This window comes from Podarcis pityusensis (assembly GCF_964106645.2).
Source record: "Podarcis pityusensis genome assembly, chromosome: 5".
Classification (NCBI taxonomy): Eukaryota; Metazoa; Chordata; class Lepidosauria; order Squamata; family Lacertidae; genus Podarcis; species Podarcis pityusensis.
The window spans coordinates 52,818,075-52,842,547 of NC_138032.1; the positions used below are offsets into that span (position 1 = coordinate 52,818,075).

At 41.6% G+C, this 24,473-nt stretch overlaps 1 protein-coding gene and 1 long non-coding RNA gene across 2 annotated transcripts in view; both read right to left on the reverse strand.

Annotated features, from left to right (window-relative positions):
- Window positions 1–16,017, reverse strand: part of CACUL1 (CDK2 associated cullin domain 1) — a 37,427-nt gene extending 21,410 nt beyond the window's left edge. The window contains exons 1-3 of the mRNA XM_081005272.1: window positions 15,448–16,017; window positions 12,599–12,725; window positions 5,756–5,858 (exon numbers count right to left, since the gene is read on the reverse strand). Of these exons, the coding sequence (XP_080861398.1) occupies window positions 5,756–5,858; window positions 12,599–12,725; window positions 15,448–15,817 (600 nt within the window). The 5' untranslated portion in view covers window positions 15,818–16,017. The remainder of the gene's footprint in view (window positions 1–5,755; window positions 5,859–12,598; window positions 12,726–15,447) is intronic.
- Window positions 16,018–18,786: 2,769 nt separating this feature from the next.
- On the reverse strand, window positions 18,787–22,598 carry LOC308477110. The gene is made up of 3 exons (XR_013986392.1): window positions 22,504–22,598; window positions 20,091–20,253; window positions 18,787–19,262 (listed from the first exon to the last, which is right to left on the reverse strand). It is a non-coding gene; the product is annotated as an uncharacterized lncRNA (long non-coding RNA).
- Window positions 22,599–24,473: the final 1,875 nt, after the last annotated feature.

Sequence of the window (24,473 nt, forward strand, 5' to 3'; positions counted from 1 at the left end):
AGCAAATCTGCTCATCTCTGGGGCTGGGAAAAGGGGACAAGAATAATCTCTGCCCCTGCAGTTCCATGGTTTGGAGGAACTCTCAGATTTGGTTACACTTGCCTGAAGATGGCTAGGCAGTCACTATGGAAACCAAGATTGAGCCCTACAGCTGTTTATGTATATATTTTGACAAAATGTTTGTTTCATTTTCTTTTTCCCTTAGAGAAAGGATCCCAAAGGGGAAATTTATTTATGCTGCAGACATATATGCAAAGTAAATTCAAGAAACCACCCTCATTTCCATTCTTTATAAAATGCTGAATAAAGCAGTCCTTCTATCTGAAGCAGCAGCAAAACGAAAACCTAGCATGTTCTCTTTGACAGAAAAGCCAATATATAGTTTTGTTCACTGAACTACCTTTCTGATTAAAAAAAGGGAGCAGTGTAGACAGCCATTTACCAAGCAGTATCTTATCATATGCAGATATAACCATTTGGTTAGCCATTATTGAATGTCACCACATTGTGCCTGAAGGACATGATACTTCTTTGCCTGATAAAAAAAATCCAAGAAAAAAGAGAAATTGCAAGATTCTCCTTACCTCTTGGTAATACAGTAAAACCAAACTACATGCCACGTGGATATATGCAAATAGTTAAAGTTAGTTACCAACTAATCAGTAATATGAGTTTATTATGAATGTTCATATATAGCCACCCAGGGCTCAAACTAAAGCCATAGTATTCTGACATAGCTCAATGGAAGACCAAAAAGGAGAAAAAATCACTCACAGTAGTTCCACTATTCCTAAATTTAATGTAAAAAACAACAACAGATAAGCCTAAGTATAAACTCTGCAGTGTGTGTTCAACACTTTCAGTGTTTAAAGTTTCTGTAAAATAGCAATTCATGTATTTTTAATTATTTCCAGTTCTTAGCAAGTGACTCATAGGGGCAACCTAACTGCTGTTGTCTAAACCAGAGCTTTCCAAACTGTGTGTCGCGACACGTCTGTCGGCAGCAGTGTGTAGGTGTCACACAAACACTACTTGCGCTCCTCCCGGGGCTGGAAAGGGGTTAGTTTCGGTTTTCTAGTAAAACTGAATCACTGTGTCGCAAATGATGCACGTCTATAAAGTGGGTCACCAACATGGAAAGTTTGGAAAGCTCTGGTCTAAACTCTGGTAACCTCTGGGCTAGACAACTGCAATGCATTGGGGCTGCCTTTGAAGACAGTTCAGGAACTGCAGCAGGTGAAGAATTTGGAAGCCAGGTTGCTCACTAGGACAAGATGGTCCGAGTACATAAGATCAGTTCTGGCAGAACTGCACTGGGTCTTGGATGTACTGTACATACAAACCCATGAAGCATTTTTCTCAGGCTGTGCTTCAAGTTCCGTTAACATCCATTACAATACAATATGCCAAGTAGACTTATGCAACCTCTCTATGATATTTAGACAACTGATTGTCATCCGCATCTATCTCCAAGACTTGTTGAATGCTTACAGATGCATAATGAAGGAAGGCTAATTACAGAGTTGTTACTATGACCAAACCTAGACCAAACCTAGCAGTTACTATGCGACATAAAGCGGGGAGGTAATATATCAGGCATAAGCTGTATTTAGTGTAGTGCATGTGGAGGATAATAGGGAGGTTGTAAGTGATACAGGGAACAGTCAGTATGGAACAAAGCTTCAGGTTCTGTAAATCTATGAGACAATCTAATGCACAGGAAAGCTACGAGGTTTTCAAAAGAGAAAATCTATCTTGTCTTTTCTGCAGTTTAAACAGTATTCAGACAGTGAAAGCATTCTGCTGCCACCTACAGTACAATTTACAAAATGGAAACCCCCCCCCCCTTAGCTAGTGAAGAGTCCACAGAAGACATCATCTATTCAGGTTGCTCACTGCAAGTTAAGCTCACTTGTCACTAGTCACACAAAAAGCAAAATTAGTACTTCACTGCACTATATAGAGGAATGGGATAAGAGCTGAATATTACAAAGAAATCCATCGAGTGTTAAAATAATGACAATATTTAATGTTAGATGAGAGATAGGCAAGGACTCTCTGAAGGATATGTTACATCCTGCAGAAAGACAGAACATTCCTCTGCGGCTGTCACAGACCAAGCATAAGCTTGTGCCAACCTATGAAAGGCAAACACATTCAGCTTTAACCTGCTTATCTTATCCCTACCCTCCCTTTCAAGCCAAACCTTGCTACAGTTTCACCAGTGCAAGATTGCACCAGCAACAACTCTGGCCTCATCTTGGATACTGATCAGTTCCTCCTATGATTGAGCAGACCCCTTCAGAATTCAAGCACCTTCACCAGCGCTGGGAACTAGGAAGAGGAATCACCAAAATCCTAACACAAACAGAGGAAAGGAATGAGCTACAGAAATTCTAGCTTTGTTCATCCAGCTGGCAGCACTTGTGAACATTTTACACACAAACATTCTCCTGTTTGCTCAGGCCTGGCAATATGCAGTTAGTTATGTGGTAAGATCTTTAGCTCACTTTTCCAGTCTAGAAGGGAGCAATCAAGGCAGCTTCTATCTAGTCAAGAGAAATAAAAACACGATGACAACTAAAAAACGTAACAATAGCACAAGAAGGGCAGTGAATGAGAACCTGTGGCCCTACTCCACAGGTTGGACTGCAACTCCCACAATCTGACCACTGACTTTGCTAACTGGCACTGATGGAAACTGAACTCCAGCTCCAATGGGGAGTCTCACAGGATCCCAATTTGTGCCATAAAAACAAAAAAATGTTAAACAAAAAGGGAAGTCAAAAGTTTTACAAATAAAAAATGTATTTTGGGACCTTAAGGTGAAGGGCAGGTTAATAATTAATAATAAGAATCAGAATAAGAATAGCAGAGATATGTTAGCCACTCTCTGCTATTAATATTATTAAGCAAATCACATGACAGAAGGAGTTGTGCTTTCTGGGCACCACAATGAAACAGGGGCTGTCTCATGTTCCTGCCAACCTGCATCGGATATCTGCTGAAGGATATTAAGTAAAAATAAGTACAGTTGGGAAACCATACATACACGCAGGTTTTTCTGGTTACCATGAGTATCTCATTGTAGATCCAAAAAACATCTTGTTTAGAAATGGCTGATTATTTAACTTGTAAATACTTACAAGCGGACACTTGCTGCGGCTGCCTCAAAACATTCAGCTACCAATGTTGACATTTTGCAATGAAGTCTTTAACAAGTATAAGGAAGCACTACTTTTAATAACTAATCACGATGTTCAACCTTATTCCATAGGAAAGCAATACGCAAGTATCAGAACATTTGAATTTACTAGGGAATAATGCTTCAGAGGCACAATGTGCTATCCAGAGGCAAGTTTTCTTTTTAGCAAACAACTTTTATACATTGACACTTCACACCAGTGGAATCATTGCCAATAAAATTGTGTGATGCTGAAAATAAGATTTACAGATTATAGAGAGAGTGTCTAAATAATTCATGAAAAAGCATCAGATTACATGTACATTATGGCATCTTCTTAAAGAAGCTTAGAAGTTGGGAGTGAATCATGTTTACTTTCCCATCTCTATCAGGACAGAGGAGCAGGGAGAAGACTGGAAGAGGCCAGAGAAAAGCTAGCCTTTCCCCTAGTAAATGCCTGCATTTTCTTAAAGCGGCTTGCCACACACTTTTCTGTTCCTCTCATTATGGGAATATTCATTCCAAAGATTGACAAGATACAATAAAATCTCATATGTGGATGAACATATTTTGGGGGTGAGCAGGCTTCAGGGCTGCAAGATCCATCATCTGAAGGCACGTAAGGCCACTACCTTGCTGAAATAAAGCAGGTATTGGTTTGGTTGGTACCTGGATAGGTACCTGCCTGAGAATCACATATTCATCACCTTGAACACGAGGGTACAAAGGTGGGATCCAAGTGTAAAGTTTTTATTCATTTATTTAGCCAGAACGTTGAGGTGTAACAGTAAAGCCAGTCACAAAGCAAAAGCCTGGGAGAGGCCAGGTAACTGCAACTGCATGCTGGATACCACAAGCCAGACATCAGGATGACTATAAGAGGCACTACACCTGACCCCAAAAATTCTACACAAAAACTACATAAAGACCTACTGTAGGTACGGTGATTAAATGTATTAAGGCTTGTGCATTTAAGATAATACAAACTTTATATGCCTATCAATCCCAGCATCCACCTCTGAAATTTATCCATATCAACCTCTGCCTTCAGGCTCGCAGAAAAGAAAACAAAGACCTAAAAACCCTGTTCCCAACAGGAAGGAAGCCTAAATTCAATGCTGATGCAGAACTCTTGCACTGCATTGCATCACTAAGGACTGAATAGTTTAATGAACTCTAATAACAGTTAAATTCAAAGAGTAATCCAAGCATCTATCTGCAATAACAGAGTAGTATTTGGATGATGTTCACAGCAGAAAATGCAGATTCACAGAAGATAACTGGCGGCAGCAGCAACAACAACAACAAAGGCAAAAGTAAAAACAAAGCAACACAGATTTTTTAAAGGGATTTGATTTTTTTGGAGATTTTTTTGAAAAACAAAGTCATTTTTACAAAGGACATTCAAAGCTAGGAGGAAGAGCAGGCAGAGACCAAGAAGAGGTGACTGTAGAAGCAGAGGGGTACAGTAGGCCATGTCTACCCTGAACCAGGTTAGACTTCCGTTATGGTGGGGTCTGTAAGCATATGCCTTTCCCTGCTCAGCCAGTACAAGCAAACCAAAGATAGTGGTGGATTAAAGGGAACAGTAGTTGCAGCAGCTGCTCTCAGGAGTCCTCCTCCATTAAAGCCCTACATTCCAGCAAAGAACCAGTAAACATGCATGGGGATAGGAACTTCTAACCACTTCTCTCATCTTTCTACAAGCCCTGAGTAAGAAATTGACTTAACAATTTTTCTTATTACCACTCATTTTTATACTTGTTCTCTTAATGTACTTCTCCTTTCCTTTGCACCTTGTTGCCCAACTTTGAACCACAAGTGTAAACAGCTCTACATGTTTTAATGTATAGCATAGAGGTATTAGGATATTTGTAGCTCAGTACTGAGGGTAGAACTAAATGCTTGCCCCCATCATCGACAGAAAGCAAGAATGAACAAAAAGAAACTTTTATACTCTAAGAGAAAGGGGAGCTCCTCTTAAGATGGCAATGTCACCCACAAGTGACATTGGCTAGGTAAAAACAAATGTGTATCAGCAGTTTAAGTAAGACTCAATCAAAGCTGAAGTTCTGCGATGGATTTGTAGTCAATCCTAAAACACAAAGGAATTTACCCAGGCAAAAATATAGTAATGTCTGCTCCTTTGGGAGGAAACAATGCACTTTTGTGCTGACCCGGGGTAGGTTACGATGTGCCATAATGAACCACTAAGGAAATGTTTTTAGAAAATTTAAATATACATTAATAATTGCTCTGGTTTTGGCTCACTTTTATGTTATCCCAGAGAAGTCTAGAGGTCTAAGAGTCAAGAATATTCCATTGCATCTATTTCAACTTTTGGTTCATGACACTTTTATAAAATACAGGACCTAAGTAAACACAGTGAAACCTCATTTTCCTAGAGGAATCATTCAAAGGTTAGTGCTCTACACTCACACATTACACATAAGGTTTAGTTGAGTTCTACATAGGTAACAGCTGTGATAACAATCATTTCAAATGATCAGTGGCACACTACTCCCAGTAAAATGCCAAATCCCAGGAAAACAAAATTGTGCAGCTTCTTACCTGCAGCTCCTTTGAGACTCTCTCTAAGTGGTTAGTTATCTTTTTTATTAGGTCACTATACATCTGTTCCGAATGCTGCTGGCACACACATTTATACACACAACTGCAGAAATAAATACAGGAACAGTGATGAATTGACAACAGTTTGCAGCACAGGGGGGGAAAAACAAGAAATGTCAAGCCAGTAGAAATTCTGCTTAAAATTAAAAGGAAACTTCAGCAATACGCATCCTAAACAAAGACCCTATTTATCCAACAAGTTTTGTAGCAGCCTACAACCTGTGCTCCCTACAGACAGCCTTGCAAACATTGAAAAGTTAAGGCTGCCTCATATATAATGTTTGGGATTTTAACAGAATAGCTTGATTGTATCAAATTGTTATGGAAAGCCATCAAATAATTATTCACATGACTGGAGTCTGTATTAACATGGGCCACTTTCTCAAGCTTTATGCACTTTAACCACAGCTTCATCTAATTCCTTCAGAGTCTTTACGTCTGAACATAAAGGTATTCCTGTCAACTAATTTACACTTTCCCTGTTAGGCACAGAATGCTGGTTTAAACCTACAAAGCCCCACACAGCGCAGGACCCCTATACCCAGTTCTCTCATATGAACCTACCCAGCCCCCAAGGTCATTACAGGCCTTCCTCTCTGTGCCCCACCAGCAGAAGTCTGGAGAACAGTTACAAAAGAAGAAGGGTTTTTCAGTGGTGGCCCCCATGCCAATGGATGCTCTCCCTAAGGAGGCTTACTTTGCATAGACTTTGATATTATTTTGGTGCCAGGCAAAAGTGTGTGTCATCAAGAGGCAGAGGAAGCTTGAAAATAGGCAGGAAAGTAGAGAAAAGTACTAGTCTGGACACCCCTTCAGTGTCTTTCACCTTAAGCAAGTAATCTTTACTCCTTTACTTTACTCCTAGGCACTTAAGTGCAGATATTTTACTGCTACTTCTTGGGGGCTGATTGAGTTTTAAAGGTTAGGTGATCATATAACGTTTGTTGGGATGAAGAGGTTTCATTGCTTGATTGCTTAAAGAGTTATTGATCGTTGTAGTGAGTTATTTTACAGTGTTTAAACTGTTGGTTTTGTATGTGATATTGTTTATAATGTATATTTTGACATCACCTTGAAATGTTCCATATAAGGAGATTCTAAAAATCAAAATAAATAAGGCTTAGATTAAGCTAAGCTAATATTTGTTGGCTTTCCCAGAAATGCAAGCTGCAAACCACAAACAAAATAAGTAGTACAGAAATACCTGCACATTACAAGGATTTAAAGATGCTATTTCTGAATGGAAACTGACAGTTCTGCCATTAGTAGTAACCACATTTCAGCAATCATCTGTGATCAGTGTTCCACGACTTGCTTAAAGTGAAAGACAATGAAGGGGTGCCCAGACTAGTGCTTTTCTCTACTTTCCTGCAGGGTGGATTTGATTTAAATCAAATCAATTTAAATCTCAGTTTTAAAACACTTGATTTAAATCAATCTTTTTACAGAAAAACTCATTCCTGCTGGTATAATCTTAATATTTACAACCAGACGAAGGTTTCATTTTTGGAATAATAAATTTTCAGAGTAGTTCTCACAGTTATATCAAAAATTACTGATTTGGTTATACTATTAGAAAAACATAGACTGGTAATTATGAAATTATTGTGAGGTTTAGTAAGTGAACTGTTTATATTTGGACAACTTTTCTGCTGTACTTTATTGGAAGGAGAAAAATAATCATTTCCTTAATAACAATTTAAACAATTTATTTAACTAAAACAATAACATTATAGCATATGTATCCATGTTTAAACAAATCCTTATTTCCTGATGAATAACCTTTGGACTATAATGTAACTTAAACAGAAAACTATCTTTAGAAAGATTTCTTTCCTCCAAAAGCATTTTATTTTAAAAATCCAATTTAAATTTTAAAAAATCTGATTTAAATCCATTTTTTTAAAAAAATAATCATTGATTTTATCCACCCTGCTTTCCTGCCTATTTCCAAGCTTCCTCTGCCTCTTGATGAAACAAATTTTGCACAACAAAACAAATGGTGTGAAAATATAAGCAAGTCCCACTGAACTCAGAATAACTTGCACGAAAAGCTACTGGTATAGATTCCACCTAAGACTGCCAACATTGGAAGTGGTTCTGTTCTGAGCACCTATCTAAAGTATGGCTGAAATTCCATCAAAGCCACAAAACCTTAAGCAGCATAAAGCTGTTCCTTCATCTTGACCTAGAAAATACCACAGATCAAGGGGCATGAAGCCACTTCAGATCAAGCCCAAGTAACAAACCAACAAATGTTGTTTTAGAAGTATTCAGACCTTCACCAATGTGGCCTGAAACAAAAACAAGGCTGTCTATGATCCTTTGTATCCACTTTGGAGCTATATAGGATAGCACCTTCATCACAATCCCTGCTCACACTGTCATTGACTGCAGGAACTGCTCTGAAGTCATGCATTGGGGCTCTGACAGCTACCATGATTATTCATATGCAAGTCAATGGAGACAAGAGGATCCATGCTGGGTGTGGACTTCTTCACTGTTGCCAGCTTTTTTCGGGGATGCAATATTTATTTTCTGCCCCAATGTGCACCAGCAGAGAAACTCCTGCTTACATTGACAGTGGCTGTCATGTAGTCAGCAGGTGGACATCAAATTACTCAGAAAATCAAAATCAAGGCTGTATCCTGAGTACAAGGTGAAACAGGTCCTACCCAAAGTACAGAAGTTGCTTCTGAAGCAATTTGTGTGTGTCTCCAGATCTCTACTACATATCGCATCAATTTAATCGGGCTCAAAAGAGAAATCCATTAAAAGTTATTATCTACGTAAGTCTTAACATCTAAAGCCTTTATTGCCAAATACTACTGCGTTTAAGAACTTTCCAAAATTGCAGCAGCAGCAAAACTATACACAGGGAGTATATCTGACAATGCATGCAGTGTTCTCAGATCAAAAGTAAAATAGTAAAATGAAAACAAAATTATATTTAAATAACAATTATAACATGTGGGACTCCAAAATGCTTCATTTGAACTTTTAAGTACAGTGGAACCTCCGTTTTCGAACATAATCCGTTCCGGAAGACTGGTCAACTTTCGAAACATTCGAAAACCAAGGCACAAAGGGCAGTCTGCAAATTTACAGAGAAAATTGAAAAAAATACAGTGGTACCTCAGCAGAAGACTTCTGATGCACGTTCGAAAACGGAAGCATTTACTTCCGGGTTTTCGGCGTTCCAAGTTCCAAAACATTCATCAACGGAGATGTTCGAAAATCAAGGTACCACTGTTTTAATTTCAGAAACACAACTACCACAATTCTCAGATACAAGGCCATAACCATTTTTCTACTAGTCCTTCCACACCAAATCACCTGATTTTAATAATCGAATGTGCTCTCATGACTCAGATTTTCTTTTTAAAAAAATTATGTGTAGATACCTATGAGATAATCTCAAATTAATTTTTGTAAAAAAAAAATTGGTCCAAAATTAGGCACAGGAGAATTTTTTAAAAATTTTGATTTTCATACGATATAAACTAATGCAATTTCTGCGTCAGTTTAGAAAAAACCTGCTGTTTTGCTTATTTTTCAACCAATTGGGCTTATTTTGGTATCAAAATAAAGCTAATTTTTGTCTCTTTCAAAAGAAGGTATAAAAATGGTACTACATGCCAAAGAAAAGGTTCACCGACCATTCAAAGTGAATTTTAGTCATTTTGTACCTTGGTAGGTTCAATAAGCCACAGCACATAAACCACAACTAACACATGTACCATATGTTTTTTGTAGAATGGGCTAACCATGAACTTGTTATGTTTTAAAAATCAGAAGGGTGTTTATTTGGTGGTAATAAAATATTTTAAAATTAAGTTTTATTAATTAATAAAAAAAAACCATACGTCTTGGAACCCTTGTTCATTTTATTGTGCAAAACACTTCTGCAATGATATGGTCAAAGCTCTTTTGTTTCCCATATGTGTAATATGGTCAATGGTGCTGTTTTGGCCACTGTATGCAATATGACGTTTCTGAATCACTAAGAAAAAAATGCATTTTTTTTACTTTCAGATAAAAAAATGCTAACAAGTTTCTTGTGAATGAAACCTAAGCATTTAGGAATTAAGTCTACATGAGTGTGCCTGTCTTTAACAGGAAAAAAACAAAAACAGCAACTTGCATTGGAATGGATGGCAACATTTTAATTAGTGAGCCTATCTTAACAGGATAAAGCAACAGAATGAAACAGCTTCACCAAAATAAATGGGACTACTGTACACCACAACTAACTTTATATTAATTGTGTATAACTCTGTATATCTCCCTCTCTTCAGCCCCATGTTAGAATTCCCAGGACAACAAAGGAAATGGAAGCACATGCATTCAATTTCTTTGACATTTGGTACATGACAGTACCCTGGTTCATATTTTCAAAAAGTGAGTGGTCACCTCCGCTGTCCTTCTCAGAAAGATAATTTTACAGTGGGGCAGATAAAGCACAAGTCAGATGGTGTCAGCTTACAGCAAACAGAATGCTGCTTTTAGACACTGGGCTGCTTTTAGACAAATATTTAGGTGAGCAATAAAGAAAATTGGTTGGTCATGGACAAGACCCAAACATCTCTCGGCCTCACCTATTTCATGGAGTCATTGCAAAGCTCCCTGAGATAAGCACTGCAAAGCACTGTGTGTACACATAGCAAGTGACTGCAGATGAGGAAAGTAGAGGATAACAAAGAATTGAAGTTTAAGCGCCAGTGGTATTCTGCCAGCATTACAGCTTCTGTTCATTTCCATGGGGTCCTCAAGTAACCCATGATTCTCAGCCCATTTTATTGAGGGTTCTCAACACCCCCAGTGCCAAGCTAGTGTTGCCATTAAACCTGTATTTGCTATTTGAATCAGAGCTGAAGGTACCAACAACCCAATCCCTGCCCAAAATCACCGAGCTCCTTTTAACTAAAAAAGGCCGCTTCGTATCTCTTGAGGAATTATTGTAATCCATACTGTATTTGGCTGGCCCTTGAATATTCCATAAATTTTCACAATCATAGATGATCCAGGAACTATACCTTAGACATCAACACACTCAGAGATTCTGAGCCAAGGAAATAAACCGGCAAGAGTTTCACCGAAACGTAATTCTAAATAACCTTAATGCAGTCCTTGGAACATTAAAAACCACCCAGCAATACAAACAAAGAACCCCTGGGACAAATCATCCCTAAGTGATGGGTTGAACATATCTATAGATCTGTCCCAATGGGAGAGGGAAGAACTAGGTAACAGAGGTGTAGGGGTACATGATAGCTATTCTAAGAGCTGAAAGCACCATAGTGGAAAACATTATGCCAGAGACATTTGGAGAGAGACACCATTTATAAGTGTTTATATGCCAATACTAGAAGATTCCAAGACAAGATGGGAGAGCTGAAGTGTTTGGTTTTAATGAACAGCATAGATATACCGGGCATAATGGAAACCTGGTGGAACAAAGAGAACCAGCAGCACAGTCATCACTAGATTCAAACCCTACAGAAAGTACAGGAAGTGCATACTAGGGATGACTGTAAGTCAAAGAGGACACAGTCAAAAAAGCTAGAATTCCCTAAAGGGACAGGATCCTTTATAGAACCACTGTGGCTGACACTAGTAACTTAATTGTTAGGGACATACTGTCATCTCCCACCACCCTAACTAAAATGGTGAACTTGAGATTGTGAATCCAAATCAAGGAAGCATTCTAAGGAGGAAGTGCGGTAGTAATAGGAGACAAATTACTCACACATTAACTGGGTGATTGCAGTCAGGGATGTAAGATTTCAGGGTGCCCTAAAACGTTTGCCCTAATGGAACTGATCAGATGGGAAGAGACTCAAGACTTAAATTTAAGTGGTAAAGAGGGGATGTAAAGTGCTGTTGAACCAAATGCATACTGTATGACACGGCTATCAAGTTCAACATATATGGAAGTGGGGAATTGTCAAGGAAACTGAAAGCAGTCACACATATACTTCAAAAGAGGAACCTTCTCAAAATTCAACAGAAGTGTAAAAAGGGAAGTTGAAAGGGAAAGTCAAGAAAGTAAAAACTCTTCAAAATGCTTGGGAGTTATCTAGCTCAGCTAGAATGTATATAGCATTTCAGGAATTAGTGGTGACTGGCCAGGAAAGAAATTTTGGGGTCAATGTGGATAGCTCAATGAAAATGCTGACCTAGTGTGAAGCAAGCAGCTGTAAAAAAAGGAGAATTCTGTGCTAAGGATCATTAGGAAAAGGACTTAAAATAAACCTGCCAATATCATAACACTGTTATACAAATCCTTGTAATTCTGCATGCAGTTTATTGTAGAGCTGGAAAAGATGCAAAAAAAAAAAAAAATGGCAACCAAAATCATTAAGGGGGTGGTGCAAATCCCTTATAAAGAAAGGTAACAATAGTTGGGGTTTTTTGTTTAGAGAAAAGGTGAATAAGGGAGAACAAGGTAGAGGTTATAGCATATGTATATTCTGGAAAAAGCAGCTAGAAGCTTTTTCCTCCTTTTGTATGCATAACCCAAGATTAATTGAAATTATTCACCTTACTTTCCAATAAATGAAAACTTCAAAAATGTGTTACCTGGTTCATTTTTTTTATCATACTTTTACCCTGTCTTTCAACCTTAAGTCTTAAAATCTAATATTAAAATGAAAATTGTTACCCAAGAATGCAATACTAGTGCAATAAAAGTAGCTTCTATGCACACAATTGATATACAGCAAACCTTAAATGCAAAATAATTTATTCCAGAACCATACAAAGCTTGTAAAATTTTCTTACCTGTATATTTGTTCATAGGAGATGGGGATGTAGTCACCAGGACACTGAGTTAAAAGCTGATCTATGGCACTATCCAACTTTGGCCAGTATGTGCTCTTATAGTCTTCTATTGTTATAACATTCATTACTATAAGAGAAAATAAATCATCTTAATGCACTTATGGAACACAATGAGAAGAATGATAAAATAATTGCACCAACATTCTTAGCAACATCTGTAAAGCTGTCTTAAATGTAAATCATCTCTATAATGCAAAAAACGTATTTTTTGAGATGCAAAAAACGCATTTTTCACTGTGATACAAGAACAAGAATTTGTTCTCATCAGTGTGCTAGAGACATTAATATGTTTATTTCAACACAAAGCATGTTTAAAGACAAGACATTATACATTTACACCTAACCCCAAGCCAAACCATGGTGAAATGTGAACAAGCATGTGGGTACTCAAAAGAAAAATTTGCAGTCATTTTGCCCTACTCTGGCCCTGCTGCTACCTGGAACAGAGCCATGGTCTGGCTTAGAATTACATCTTAATCCACGTTTATGGTCCTTTTTGCTCCAGACAAATCATGAGCTATAACCAAAGTTTGTTCTTGGCTTACTGCTCATTGTTTGTGCGGTGGGGAAAATTCAGATGTAACAGTAAGGGAATCTATGGCATGGCTCTGAACAGTGTGGCACAAGAGGACACGGGCAAAGAAGCTGATAGATGTTTGCATTCAATTGCCTCCTGAAACACACAGATGTTAGGAGTTTTATCACACCAGCTGCCCAGCAAGTAGCACTATGGTTGTTTATATCATGTGAGTGTCTGAGAGCGTGAGAAAGGGAGTCTGAGTACTGTGAGAAGTTACTTTCACTTCTGTGTGAGATGTTGTTCTGTACTGCTGCTGAGAGAGAGCAGACATGCTGATGGAGTCTCTGTATACAGACCGCTGAATAAAGTCGTTTTAAAGCTACTGATTGTCTCTTTCTTCTGCAATGAGATGCCAGAAGACGAGCGTGCTCCTCTCAGGAGGGAGGGGTCGCTTATCACCAGTCTCTCTGGACTGAAAAAGATTTACAGCCAGAGAGCGACCACCAGAGAGACGCCCCGGTGTCTTGGGAAGGTGGTGGCCTTCCCGGGCGTTTTTCCAACACAGAGGACACGGGCAAAGAAGCTGACAGATGTTTGCATTCAATTGCCTCCTGAAACACACAGATGTTTACATAGCAATTTTCCCAACTCAAATATTTATTCTTTTCTTAGTAAAACAATAGGGCAAACAACATGCACTTCCATAAGCATGTGTGTGCATGCATGCAAAAGTAAATGCACATTGGGTAACTTTTTGTACTTTCATGTTGTTGAATTGTTTTTGTTGATTATGTTTTATCGTACGCTTCTCTGGAAACCTACTGGTACAAGAGCAAGCTATCATTTTATATAACCCAGTTTTCCAAGCGCTCGAAGTGCCTTGGACACTTGATTAAAACAATCCTTCCAACTACCCTGTAAAATAAGCCATATGCAGTGCTAAACATAACAAAATGGTTTGGGGATCAGGTTATTTGAAGGGCTATCTTATTCTGCATAAATCTGTCTGTTGGTGTTCAGAGGAACTGTACAGCCAAAATGATACCCACATATGTAGCCAAACTAGGGAGGGCAGCAATTCATGCACACACTGTGATGATGTCAGGGAAACAGTTTAAGCAGTAAGAGGCGCCATCCTCAGCTGGAGAACATATGGTGACAGGCATATGAGAGCAGTCTCTAGCGTGTATAAGCACACAAATTCATGTCACCAGAGGACAGATGTTAGTTATCTCTCAACATTTCCATGTGTAGCACTTTTTAACTGTGGAGCAACTTGGACAATAATCATAAACCCACAACTGAAGAGAGCACCAGCCCCTTACCTGTTAAGCCAGGTACAACCAGAATCCCATCATCCTAGGACCCTCATACTTACGGGACCGCCTCTCCCAGTATGCCCCACGGAGGACCTTAAGGTCCATAAATAGCAACACCCTAGAGGTCCCGGGCCCTAAGGAAGTTAGATTAGCCTCAACCAGAGCCAGGGCTTTTTCAACACTGGCTCCGGCCTGGTGGAACGCTCTGTCTCATAAGACCAGGGCCCTGCAGGATCTGATTTCTTTCCACAGGGCTTGTAAGACAGAGTTGTTCCACCTGGCCTTTGGCTTGGAGGCAATGTGATTCCCTCCCCCTTTTTCTTTTTTCCTTTCTCCTCCTGTGATGAGGCTGCATTTTAATGTTTTAATGTATTTTAATCTTGCTTTTAAGTTGTATTCATTCAACTTGTTTCATTATTGGTTGTTAGCCACCCTGAGCCCAGCCTTGGCTGGGGAGGGTGGGGTATAAATAAAATTTATTATTATTATTATTACTATTACTACCCCAGGGAGCAACTGTGGTTATTACCCACCCATCCCCGCAAAAAAACCCCCCATCCTTTCACTAAGATGCAAGGACAGAGCAATGCCACAGGATTTACAGGCTGTAAACTGAATGTCAGTTTCTGCGAGCCGCTATTTGCGGAGGACCCTGCATGTGGGCACCCTGGGACATCTTTGGGTGGCCACGGTGAGAACAGGATGTTGGACTAGCTGGGCCCCTGGCCAGATGCAGCAGGGCTTTTCTGACGACCTGAAAAAAGGGCCAATGGGCCGGGATGCTCCGTGCAAGGGGGGGCACGAACCAAGCTGGCCTCCTCTGCTCAGCCCAGCTCCCCAACAGATCGACCGGGGTGGGGGCGGGATGGAGGTGGCGCAGAACACGGCCGCTTGGGCCACGGCCTCCCTTGGCCAGGAGGGCGGCCCTTTTCGGCCTCTCTCTCACTCACAGAACTTGGAGGCCGAGGGGTTGATGTTGAGGTTGATGCTGGAGCCCCCCTTGACCGGCGTGGCTTCGCAGCCCTTCCCTGGCCCGTTGGCGGCCTCGGACATCATGTGGATCTCCAGCTCCTCGTGGGGCGACAGGGAGGCCCTGTGGGGCTCCCCGGGGGACGGAGAGCCCGGCCGGCGCCGCGTCTGCCCGTAGCTCCCTCCTCCTCCTCCTCCTGCTGCTGCTTCCCAGTTGTTGTGGTTCTGGTCGTCCATTAAGGCCTCGTAGCTGCTGCTGCTGCTACTGACGCTTCCGCCTCCGCCTCCTCCTCCGCCGCCTCCTCCCGCTCCTCCGCCGCCCCCCTCCTCCTCCATGCTCTCCTCCTCCATCCCGACAGGCCTGGAGGGGCCCGCTCTGCCCGGGCAGGGAGGAGGGGGCGGGCACGGAGAGCGCCGCCTGTCACAATCGCCTCCCGCCCATCGCCGAACGGCGCTGTCGCGTCTCCAGGTTACGCGGAACGGCGAGCGGCGGCAACGGCTGCCTTCGGGGTGGCTCACTCCGGAAGCGGATCCGACCCTGGCAGTCGTAAAGCGACCGTCGCACGCGCACCGCTCTTTCCGACGGCTCTCCCCACCCCTAAGCAGTAGTTTGCGGCACAGCCCGGCCCAGTTTGCTGTCGCGGGGCATGCTGGGAAATGTCGTTTAATGATCGGCCTCCCCGCCATGGCACGAGAGGCAAAGGATTCCAGGAAACCTCGAAGCTGCTGTAGTACTGGGGGCGAGGCAGGGGCGGAAGTGGTAGAAGAAGCATTCGTCTTCTTTCCCCGCCTCCTGCTTTCCTGCAATGTTGTGGGGTGCTAGATGTTTCCAAGCCCCGAACTGAATGTTTTGTTGGAGGAGAGCAATTCTGAAGAGTGAGGAAAGCAGTCTCTGTCTAACTCATCCCTTTACAGTGCAGGGAGCAGAGTTCTTTTTTAAAAAAACACAAAGCAGGTGGTCTCTCGTTACCCCTAGATCAAGCACAGACAAACTCGGCCCTCCAGATGTTTTGGGACTACAACTCCCATCATCCTAGCTAATAGGACCAGTGGTCAGGGATAATGGGAGTTGGAGTCCAAAAACATCTGGAAGGCCGAGTTTGCCTATGCCTGCCCTAGATGCTCACTACCTGCTACAGACTCCAGTGGGTCGGCTCCCCTCCTCCATTTTACTTTCCTTGGTTGCGGTCCATATTTGAGGGCACCCTGGGCAAGTGGTGGGCTTCCTTTCCTAGCAGACAGGGGCAAAACTAGGCTTTATTTCACCTGGGTCAAAGACCCAGTTTGGCACACGCACCCCACACACATTTGTGTACACAGACTGGGAGCCTCAATGGCGCCCCTCTGGAGGCTTCACCTGGGGGGGGGGGACCAAATACCATCCCCCGCTAGCAGGCTTACCTCCAAGCCATGTTGGACATCTTCCTACTTACACATTTCCCACAGTGGCGCTAGATCAGTCTGTGGGCAATCAAAGGGTGACTAGGTGCAGCTGCCTTTCATTGCTCAGTGTGTTAGTCTTAAAAAAAATTAAAAATAAAGGGGGTCCCAGGGTTGACATCAGCTGTGGGCCCTGTTGGCACTGCCTAAGTATGCTAAGCAGCCCTGGTGGCTGTGTTCAGTTGTTAAATTTATTGCCCATTCTCCAACAGCAGGTCCCAGGGCAGGTTACAGCAATTTAGAAACTCATATTAAAAACAGTTAAAACAAATTACAGTCACAGTTTCAGGGAGGGGGGGAGGCCTGCAAACATGCCTCTCAGGTTTCAAAGGCACAGAGATGTATCTTCTACATTCATGAGAAGCTATACAGTGAAGGTGTCAGCTGCACCTCTGTACAGAAGGAGTTCTGTGATTTAAGGGCTGCCGTAGAGAATGCCCTGTCATGGGGCCATGGATCAAAACTCGCAGTCTCTACCATAGACTTAACTGATAGATCACACAAGCCCTATTTAGGCAAACCATTCAGGTATTCTATCAAAATCTGATATCGAAGGAGCTTTCACATATACAGCTAAAAGGTCCCTATTAGGCCAATGGGGATTTATTTATAATACCATTTCCTTTTAATTTGCAAGCATACAAACTTCTATACCTAAAGATGTATGCATGTATTTGTGTAAAGCATTGTTTTATCACCGTCTTGAACCAAAAAGGCTCACAGAGCAGCTTACAGTTCAATTTTTAAAAAACAAGATAATCCCTGCCCTTGGATTTCCACTATAAAAGACAAGAGAGAAAAGGCACCAGCTCTTAATGTTACATTTCTCATAATATGGCTGTTATAATTTGGATGGAAATAGTTTGGGGTGGTAGCCTGATGGAATGGGTGCTTCTCAGTGAAAATTGGGGAAAAGCCAAAAGCAACTAGTCTCCCACCACAGTGACAGAATCGCCAATTTCCTTTACCTCCCTTTGATCTGTAGCCTGCTGGAAGGGCTGGTGTTTGGAGATAGTTAGGGAGAGCCAAAGGGATCTTGTCTCTCAGCAGAGATGGAATAGCCCTGCTTCCCTTCTCTGCTGCAGCTTGACAAAGTCTGGCTTTCCCTGCTTACAAATAAAAGTCCAGATTCAGTGCACTTGTATACTCATAAGTGTAGGGGAAGCCTGTCCCCAAGTCATGTTTTTCCTCAAGACAATTAATATATCTCTAGTCATTTGAAAGAAACAAAGAAAGTAACCTTTTGGGGGAACATCTAGTGGTGCAAGATTCTGATGAGTCACATGAAGTATCAAATGGTCCTCAGCAATTTAGAATTATAGCAATTCGTTTCAAGCAGCCTGTAACAGTTGTAACCTGCCTCTCAACCTGTAAAGTTACTGGGGACTGTTCTTCAATTTTCAGAATTTCAAAGTACATTCAAAGTTCAAGTTTACTTACAAATTGCAAAAGTAGGTTAAGAATACACTTAAAATATAGGCTGTTTATTTCTACCAACTATAATTTGGAATCAGCTCTATTAGTTTTTATGAAAAAGAAAAAGATAGGCAAATTATGATAAGCATATGCAAGTCATTATATCGTTATAGTGTGGTCCCTTGATATCATACCTCCAGATGCAAGCCAAGCGATAAAAGCCACTCCGACTGCTTCCTAATCATATCACCCATAATGTGCCACTCATTTCTGTGGAGGCACACATACTAGTGCACAGCACTGGAAAGTCTGGAGGGAGGTAGAGTTAACCAATGTGACCACAAAGTCTTGCAAAGTATGAATGAATAAAAGCAGGGACATCACATTATGCTACATCTTTTCACACAAAAGCATGTGCCTCAGCATGGCACATTAATTTGCTGTCTCTGCTATGGCTAGTTTTTATTGATGTCCTGCTATCCCTGGCTTGCACATGGGGGAAAAGAAACAGAGGGTTAATTTATTGCCTTTGTCTGGTATTAGCTTCATATCGCTGCTCTCTTGGTACACCAGGTGGTTTGCTGTTTTTAGCATCACTGGAGCCTATTAGGATGGATATAAAACTCTGGAACCTCGGTCAAGAAGCCATTTCTAACATAATTTCTGGTCCCTGCACAGCTCCATATGTGAATCTGCACATCATTCTCGATAGCTATTGAGAAGCATTTTATATTATTCACCAGCAGGGAAAAACGATCACTGTCCTGCAGACCTGGCTGTCAGTCTCAGTTATACAATTGTCAGGCATTTAGAATTGGTAGACATAAGGAGCACCGCAGAGGTATTTTTTTTCTCCCTCTCGCATCCTGTTTTTTAGGAAATGGTTTCATTTGCAGCCCTCAAATACACACTGAACCGCTGAGATTCTTGAAAAAAGGACCTGGAAAACAATGTAGTTTAGAAAAAATAATACATTATCTCTGTACATGTCCCCTGGTAGGGATATATAGTACTATATCCTGACATTCTTCGCTGTGAGAACAGGAGGAGCTAGAGCAGGGGTAGCCAACATTCGAGTCCAGCAATATTTGGGGAACACTAGGTTGACTACCCTTGAACTGGAGTCTTGCTAAAAATGAAAAATGCATTTTACTGGATTCTAACAAGGGCAGAGAAATATGATATGCCTTCTGATCCTGTTCTTATTTGCTCATAGGTAAGCTCCCTGAATTCAGTGGGACTTACTTCCAGGTAAGTAGGGGGGAAGTCATTGCTTATACAAGAGTAGCTATGCAGGACGGAGCTGCAAGTTGCCTGGAATGTGGTGTTCGTTCTATGCCACTCACAAAAATTATCCACACACACACACACACACACACACACATGCTGCCGGATCCTTAATCCTAAAATTGATTGTTCCATGGAAGGGAAGGGGTTCAGAATGCCCAGAAGAGTTGGCCCTTTCTTCCCAGCTGGCACCTCCTTAAAAACATCCACTCCCTTATGTGGTAATTAGGCTTATGAGGGAAAGCTCTAATTCAAGCAAATGATGGGGTGGGTAGGAAGGTCTAGACTTCAATTCTGTACAGGATCAAGGGAATAGATAGGGTCAAGGGAATAGAGAACATGGTCCAGGTTCAAAAACAACATGGGCTGCACCCAATCACAGTCTGGCAGTTCTCTACCCTTAGTTTAAATACATCAAATAGGTTATATTACTTCAGGGGCTTTGTCAGATAGCAGGAATTAAGGAGTGCAAATGTCTAACCTTTTTGTCTGATTGAAGACAAAGTTTCAAGTCTAAATGCACGGGTTCCCTGAAGGTTGGCTGATTCACATCCAAAGAGGCTTATAACAGGGGGAAACGTATTCTCTTTCCTGTTTGCTGCTGACAGCTGTATTCCTGTTACTTTGCCCACTGTGTGGAGAACCTGAAAATATGATTTTGATAAAAGTAAGCCAGGATGAAGACGAGAAGTGTGAGGCCCCCAAAATACATGCAGAAAACACGAGCAGATTATGAATTTGTTAAATGTGATGATTGACAAGGAAATTGTTCCTGAACGCATAATACAATTGAAAGCCTGGCTGTAAAGCAATATGAGTGATCTTGATTTGAAGTTAAGAGGATTAAAAGAGTGTAAATAATTCAAGTCCCAAGGGCTGCATTTAGAGATTATTTTTTTCTTACAATTTATACATGCATCCACTCGGGGGAGTACTTTCAATTTGATATTCCTTTTCATGTGCTTTTCCGCTCAGTGCTTCTTTCCATGATCAGAATGTCAGCTTTCTATTCAGCAGAGAGAAGGCGATAAGAAGTAGTCAGAAAAGGAAACTTAACAAATAAGAATTATAGGAGCAGTCCTGGGAGCGGCTGCCTCAAGAATTGCTATCAGCAAAAGTGTCTCTCCAGACACTGTTAGTGGGGGAAGGGGGGGGGAGAGAGAAAAGGCATAAAGGCACAGCAGCCATTTAGTACTTGGTTTTAAAGCACATAATTGGAGCTAAATGTGGTATCTGCTTCCACTTGCCAGTGGAGCATGAGGAAGCCCTGCACTCCACTATATGAACCATATACATATCCACATCCTATTAAAATTATGCTCATTTCATGAACTACTGTTCATATCACATTGCTGCAAGACAGAGCCATCCATTATTATTATTTTTTAAAGATGATAAACTTTATCAGTTAAAAGGTTACTGCTTACTAATAATATATTTTATGGATACCTCTTTGAGGCTTTGACAATTAAAGGTATATTACAGTAGGTAAAGGTAAAGGTACCCCTGACTGTTAGGTCCAGTCGCGGACGACTCTGGAGTTGCAGTGCTCATCTCACTCTATAGGCCAAGAGAGACGGTGTTTCTCCGCAGACAGCTGCCGGGTCATGTGGCCAGCATGACTAAGCCGCTTCTGGCGAACCAGAGCAGCGCACGGAAACGCCATTTACCTTCCCGCCGGAGCAGTACCTATTTACCTACTTGCACTTTGATGTGCTTTCGAACTGCTAGGTTGGCAGGAGCAGGGACCGAGCAACGGGAGCTCACCCCATCGTGGAGATTCAAACCGCCAACCTTCTGATTGGCAAGCCCTAGGCTCTGTGGTTTAGACCACAGCGCCACCCGCATCACTAAAGGTATATAAATCCTGTTAAATAAATTCACAGAACGTTACAAGAATTGCTGCATATATACTGGGTGTCCATGTGTTACATGATGTAGATAAGTCCTGTTCACAATGCAATATAGACAAAGAGCAGAGAGGGGACAGGAGACAACAGGACTTGATCAAGAGTAGTGAGGTTTGCTGCTACTCATCAATCAGAGGGGCTTGGAGTCACTTGAATTCCAACCTACAGTACCTGGTTTTGAAGGTGTTTGGTTACATTGCTAAAGGAATCAGAACCATGGACAGCTCTTCTCACCTTGGAAACATGCAGAGATTACCCTAAAAAGGATGAACTGTTGAAGAAGCTGTCTTGCAATGACTTCAGCATCTAAGAACAAGGTGACTGTAATAGGATTTGTTTTAATGGGTAAGCAGGAGTCAGCAAACTTCTTCAGCATTGGGCCGGATCCGGCCCCCGGGCTTTAGTTTGCCTACCCATGGGTAAGACGAGTATCCAGTCACACTAAGACATCCAAAATTAGTTACTTAGATATAAGATTACATTTTCATTTTTTAAAAAAAAGAAACGATAGGTCTACATCTGCTTCCAAAGGATTCACAGCATCTCATTAAAGATCTGTGTAGCTGTTTCAGCACACACACAGTATCATGCACTAACATGGTTAGCATTTGATACAAATATCATGCTGGTGGTGATGATGATTTTATTTGTACCCTGCCCATCTGACTGGGTGACTTCCAACAAATATAAAAGCATAATAAAACATCAAACATTAAAAACCTCCCTATATAGGAAGGCAGGACAGATATGTCCCCCTGCACTATAAACAAGGTTCCACATTGTCACTTGCCACAGTTAATGGGCTATTGTCCTCTGGCAAGTGCAACAAGTCCCAGCCTTGGAGCTGCAGAAGGGGTGGGAATCACTCCTGAAGTTACATGGCAAATCCCATCCAATTTCTAGCTCCAAAGTTTGGGAAAAGGCTGCATTGCCAATGCAATCCAAAGGTCACAGAAGCTCAAGTTCAGACCAACAAACCTCTACCTTTTAAGCTCCAAAGTATCTGGACTCTCTCAGCCACACAGAATCAAAAAGACAAAACCCTCGCCCATCATGCTTTCTAACTTCAGACTTGGACCTGGAGAAGGGAGGAGAGACACAAGGTCAGAAGTGGTAGAGTTCTGGTGTCCTTACATCAAAATCCTCAATTCCCCCTCCCCCCAAGCGATCCTGGTGGAGAGGGACTCTTGCAATCAGCTCTGCACATGTGACTGTGGGGCTATAAACGTGATGTAGCACCTTGAGATGAACCCACACAAAAATAACTCCCACCCTGCTGCTTTAATATCTAAAAAAGATTACTATGAGAGAGAGAATTCTATGCCCGCTTTTCTGACACAATGGGACTGATTTCTTAGTGGACATGTGTAGGATTGTGCTGCTGCTTATTGTTCTTGTAAAGCAAAACTTTTTGAGAGTGGCCCAGCTGTTGCAACTGTCACCTCTTACTGCCTGTCACCCCATGACAGACCTTTATCATGCCAGTTTAAATACGGCTTAACGTGCTGAAAATGAGCAAATCAAACATTTCTGTAAATCAGCGAATTCAGAGACACTGGGAGATAAGAAAGACACTCACGATATACGTTGCATTGGCTGCTTTACACTAGGCCTTTATTTTGCAAGCATTTTTATCCAACATTAAAGTGGTTATATTATGCTGCTTGCACTGACACTCAATTTTAATCAGTGGTTCTAAAACCCAGCCTGCTGTAAGTTTCTCATTTAGATTTCCACTCTACAAGGCTAGCTAGCTGCCTGTCAGAAGCTTGGCTTAGACACACTCCTGCCTGAACAAAATGAGTTGGCTGGCTTTCCCTGCATAATGCACACCACCTGTGTTCTGGAGGAAAGAACTGGCATCCATTTGTTTTCATTGAGGCTTACCTACATCTATCTGTCATTTCAGCCCTTGCATCACAAGTTCATGAGAGCTTGGCAGGTTTGCGGCGGTAATGCAAATTCAAAAATCCCAAATGGTTCTTAGTTACGCCATTATGTTAGGCAAACATCCTTCACTAGAGCAATAGCTGAGTTGTTTCCTGATGTAGACACTAGGAATGCATTCAATATTCACCATTTTTTTAAAAAAGAAATTGGGCGGGGGTATCAGAACTAATGCAGAAATGCAGTAGCAATTTATCCTGAAAATCCACTGGGTGGATGCTTTTATTGTTAGGTCAATGCTTCTCACGTTTCCCCCCACCCTTTCTTTTTTGCAGCATCTCACCAACATTGTTGGCATTAAAATGCCAGCCCATGTTTTTTTTTCCCATTTAATCCAAATTTATCCTTTTAGGGGGAAATCAAATAAGTTTTAAAAATGCAGCTTGGAATAGCTCAACAAACTATTTCAAAGTTCCTATCTGAAGGAAGTCTTAGGGCACAAACTTTACCCCTGGCCAGCTGCAGTGCAGCTTAATGGAGCAATGCAACTAGCACTGCACCCACTGTCTCTATGCTCACACCAACCAGAACAGAATGTGGGCAGGGGGGAAAATGCCCCTTCACTGTTTCAGATCCCAGACTGGAACAGTGAAGAGGACCAGATCAGGGCCATTGCTATTGCATGACAACAGGATGCTCAGCACAGGAGCCAGCATCCCATCTTAGCCTGCACTAGCTTCTGCCCACCTGCCATTTGGGTAGGTGGGAGCATTGGGGTGCTTCTCACTGGCAAGACATCCCCACTGCCAGTGGATCTCCCCACTACCAGAAGAGTCAGGCAAGGTTGGAAAGAGGGACATCTCAACCCTATCAAAGCCCCCTTCAACCCATTGGATCAGGGTGGATCCTATAACCTGTGACAGTTATGTAGAGGAGGGAATACTATCTAGGCACCCTACTCCTGAAGCTTTTTACCCTTATTGCTGATGTTCCTTTCTAGACTCATGACATATGTGATCCCACCCAACCAGTACCATGCCATGATTGGAATGATGGCATAATGCCGC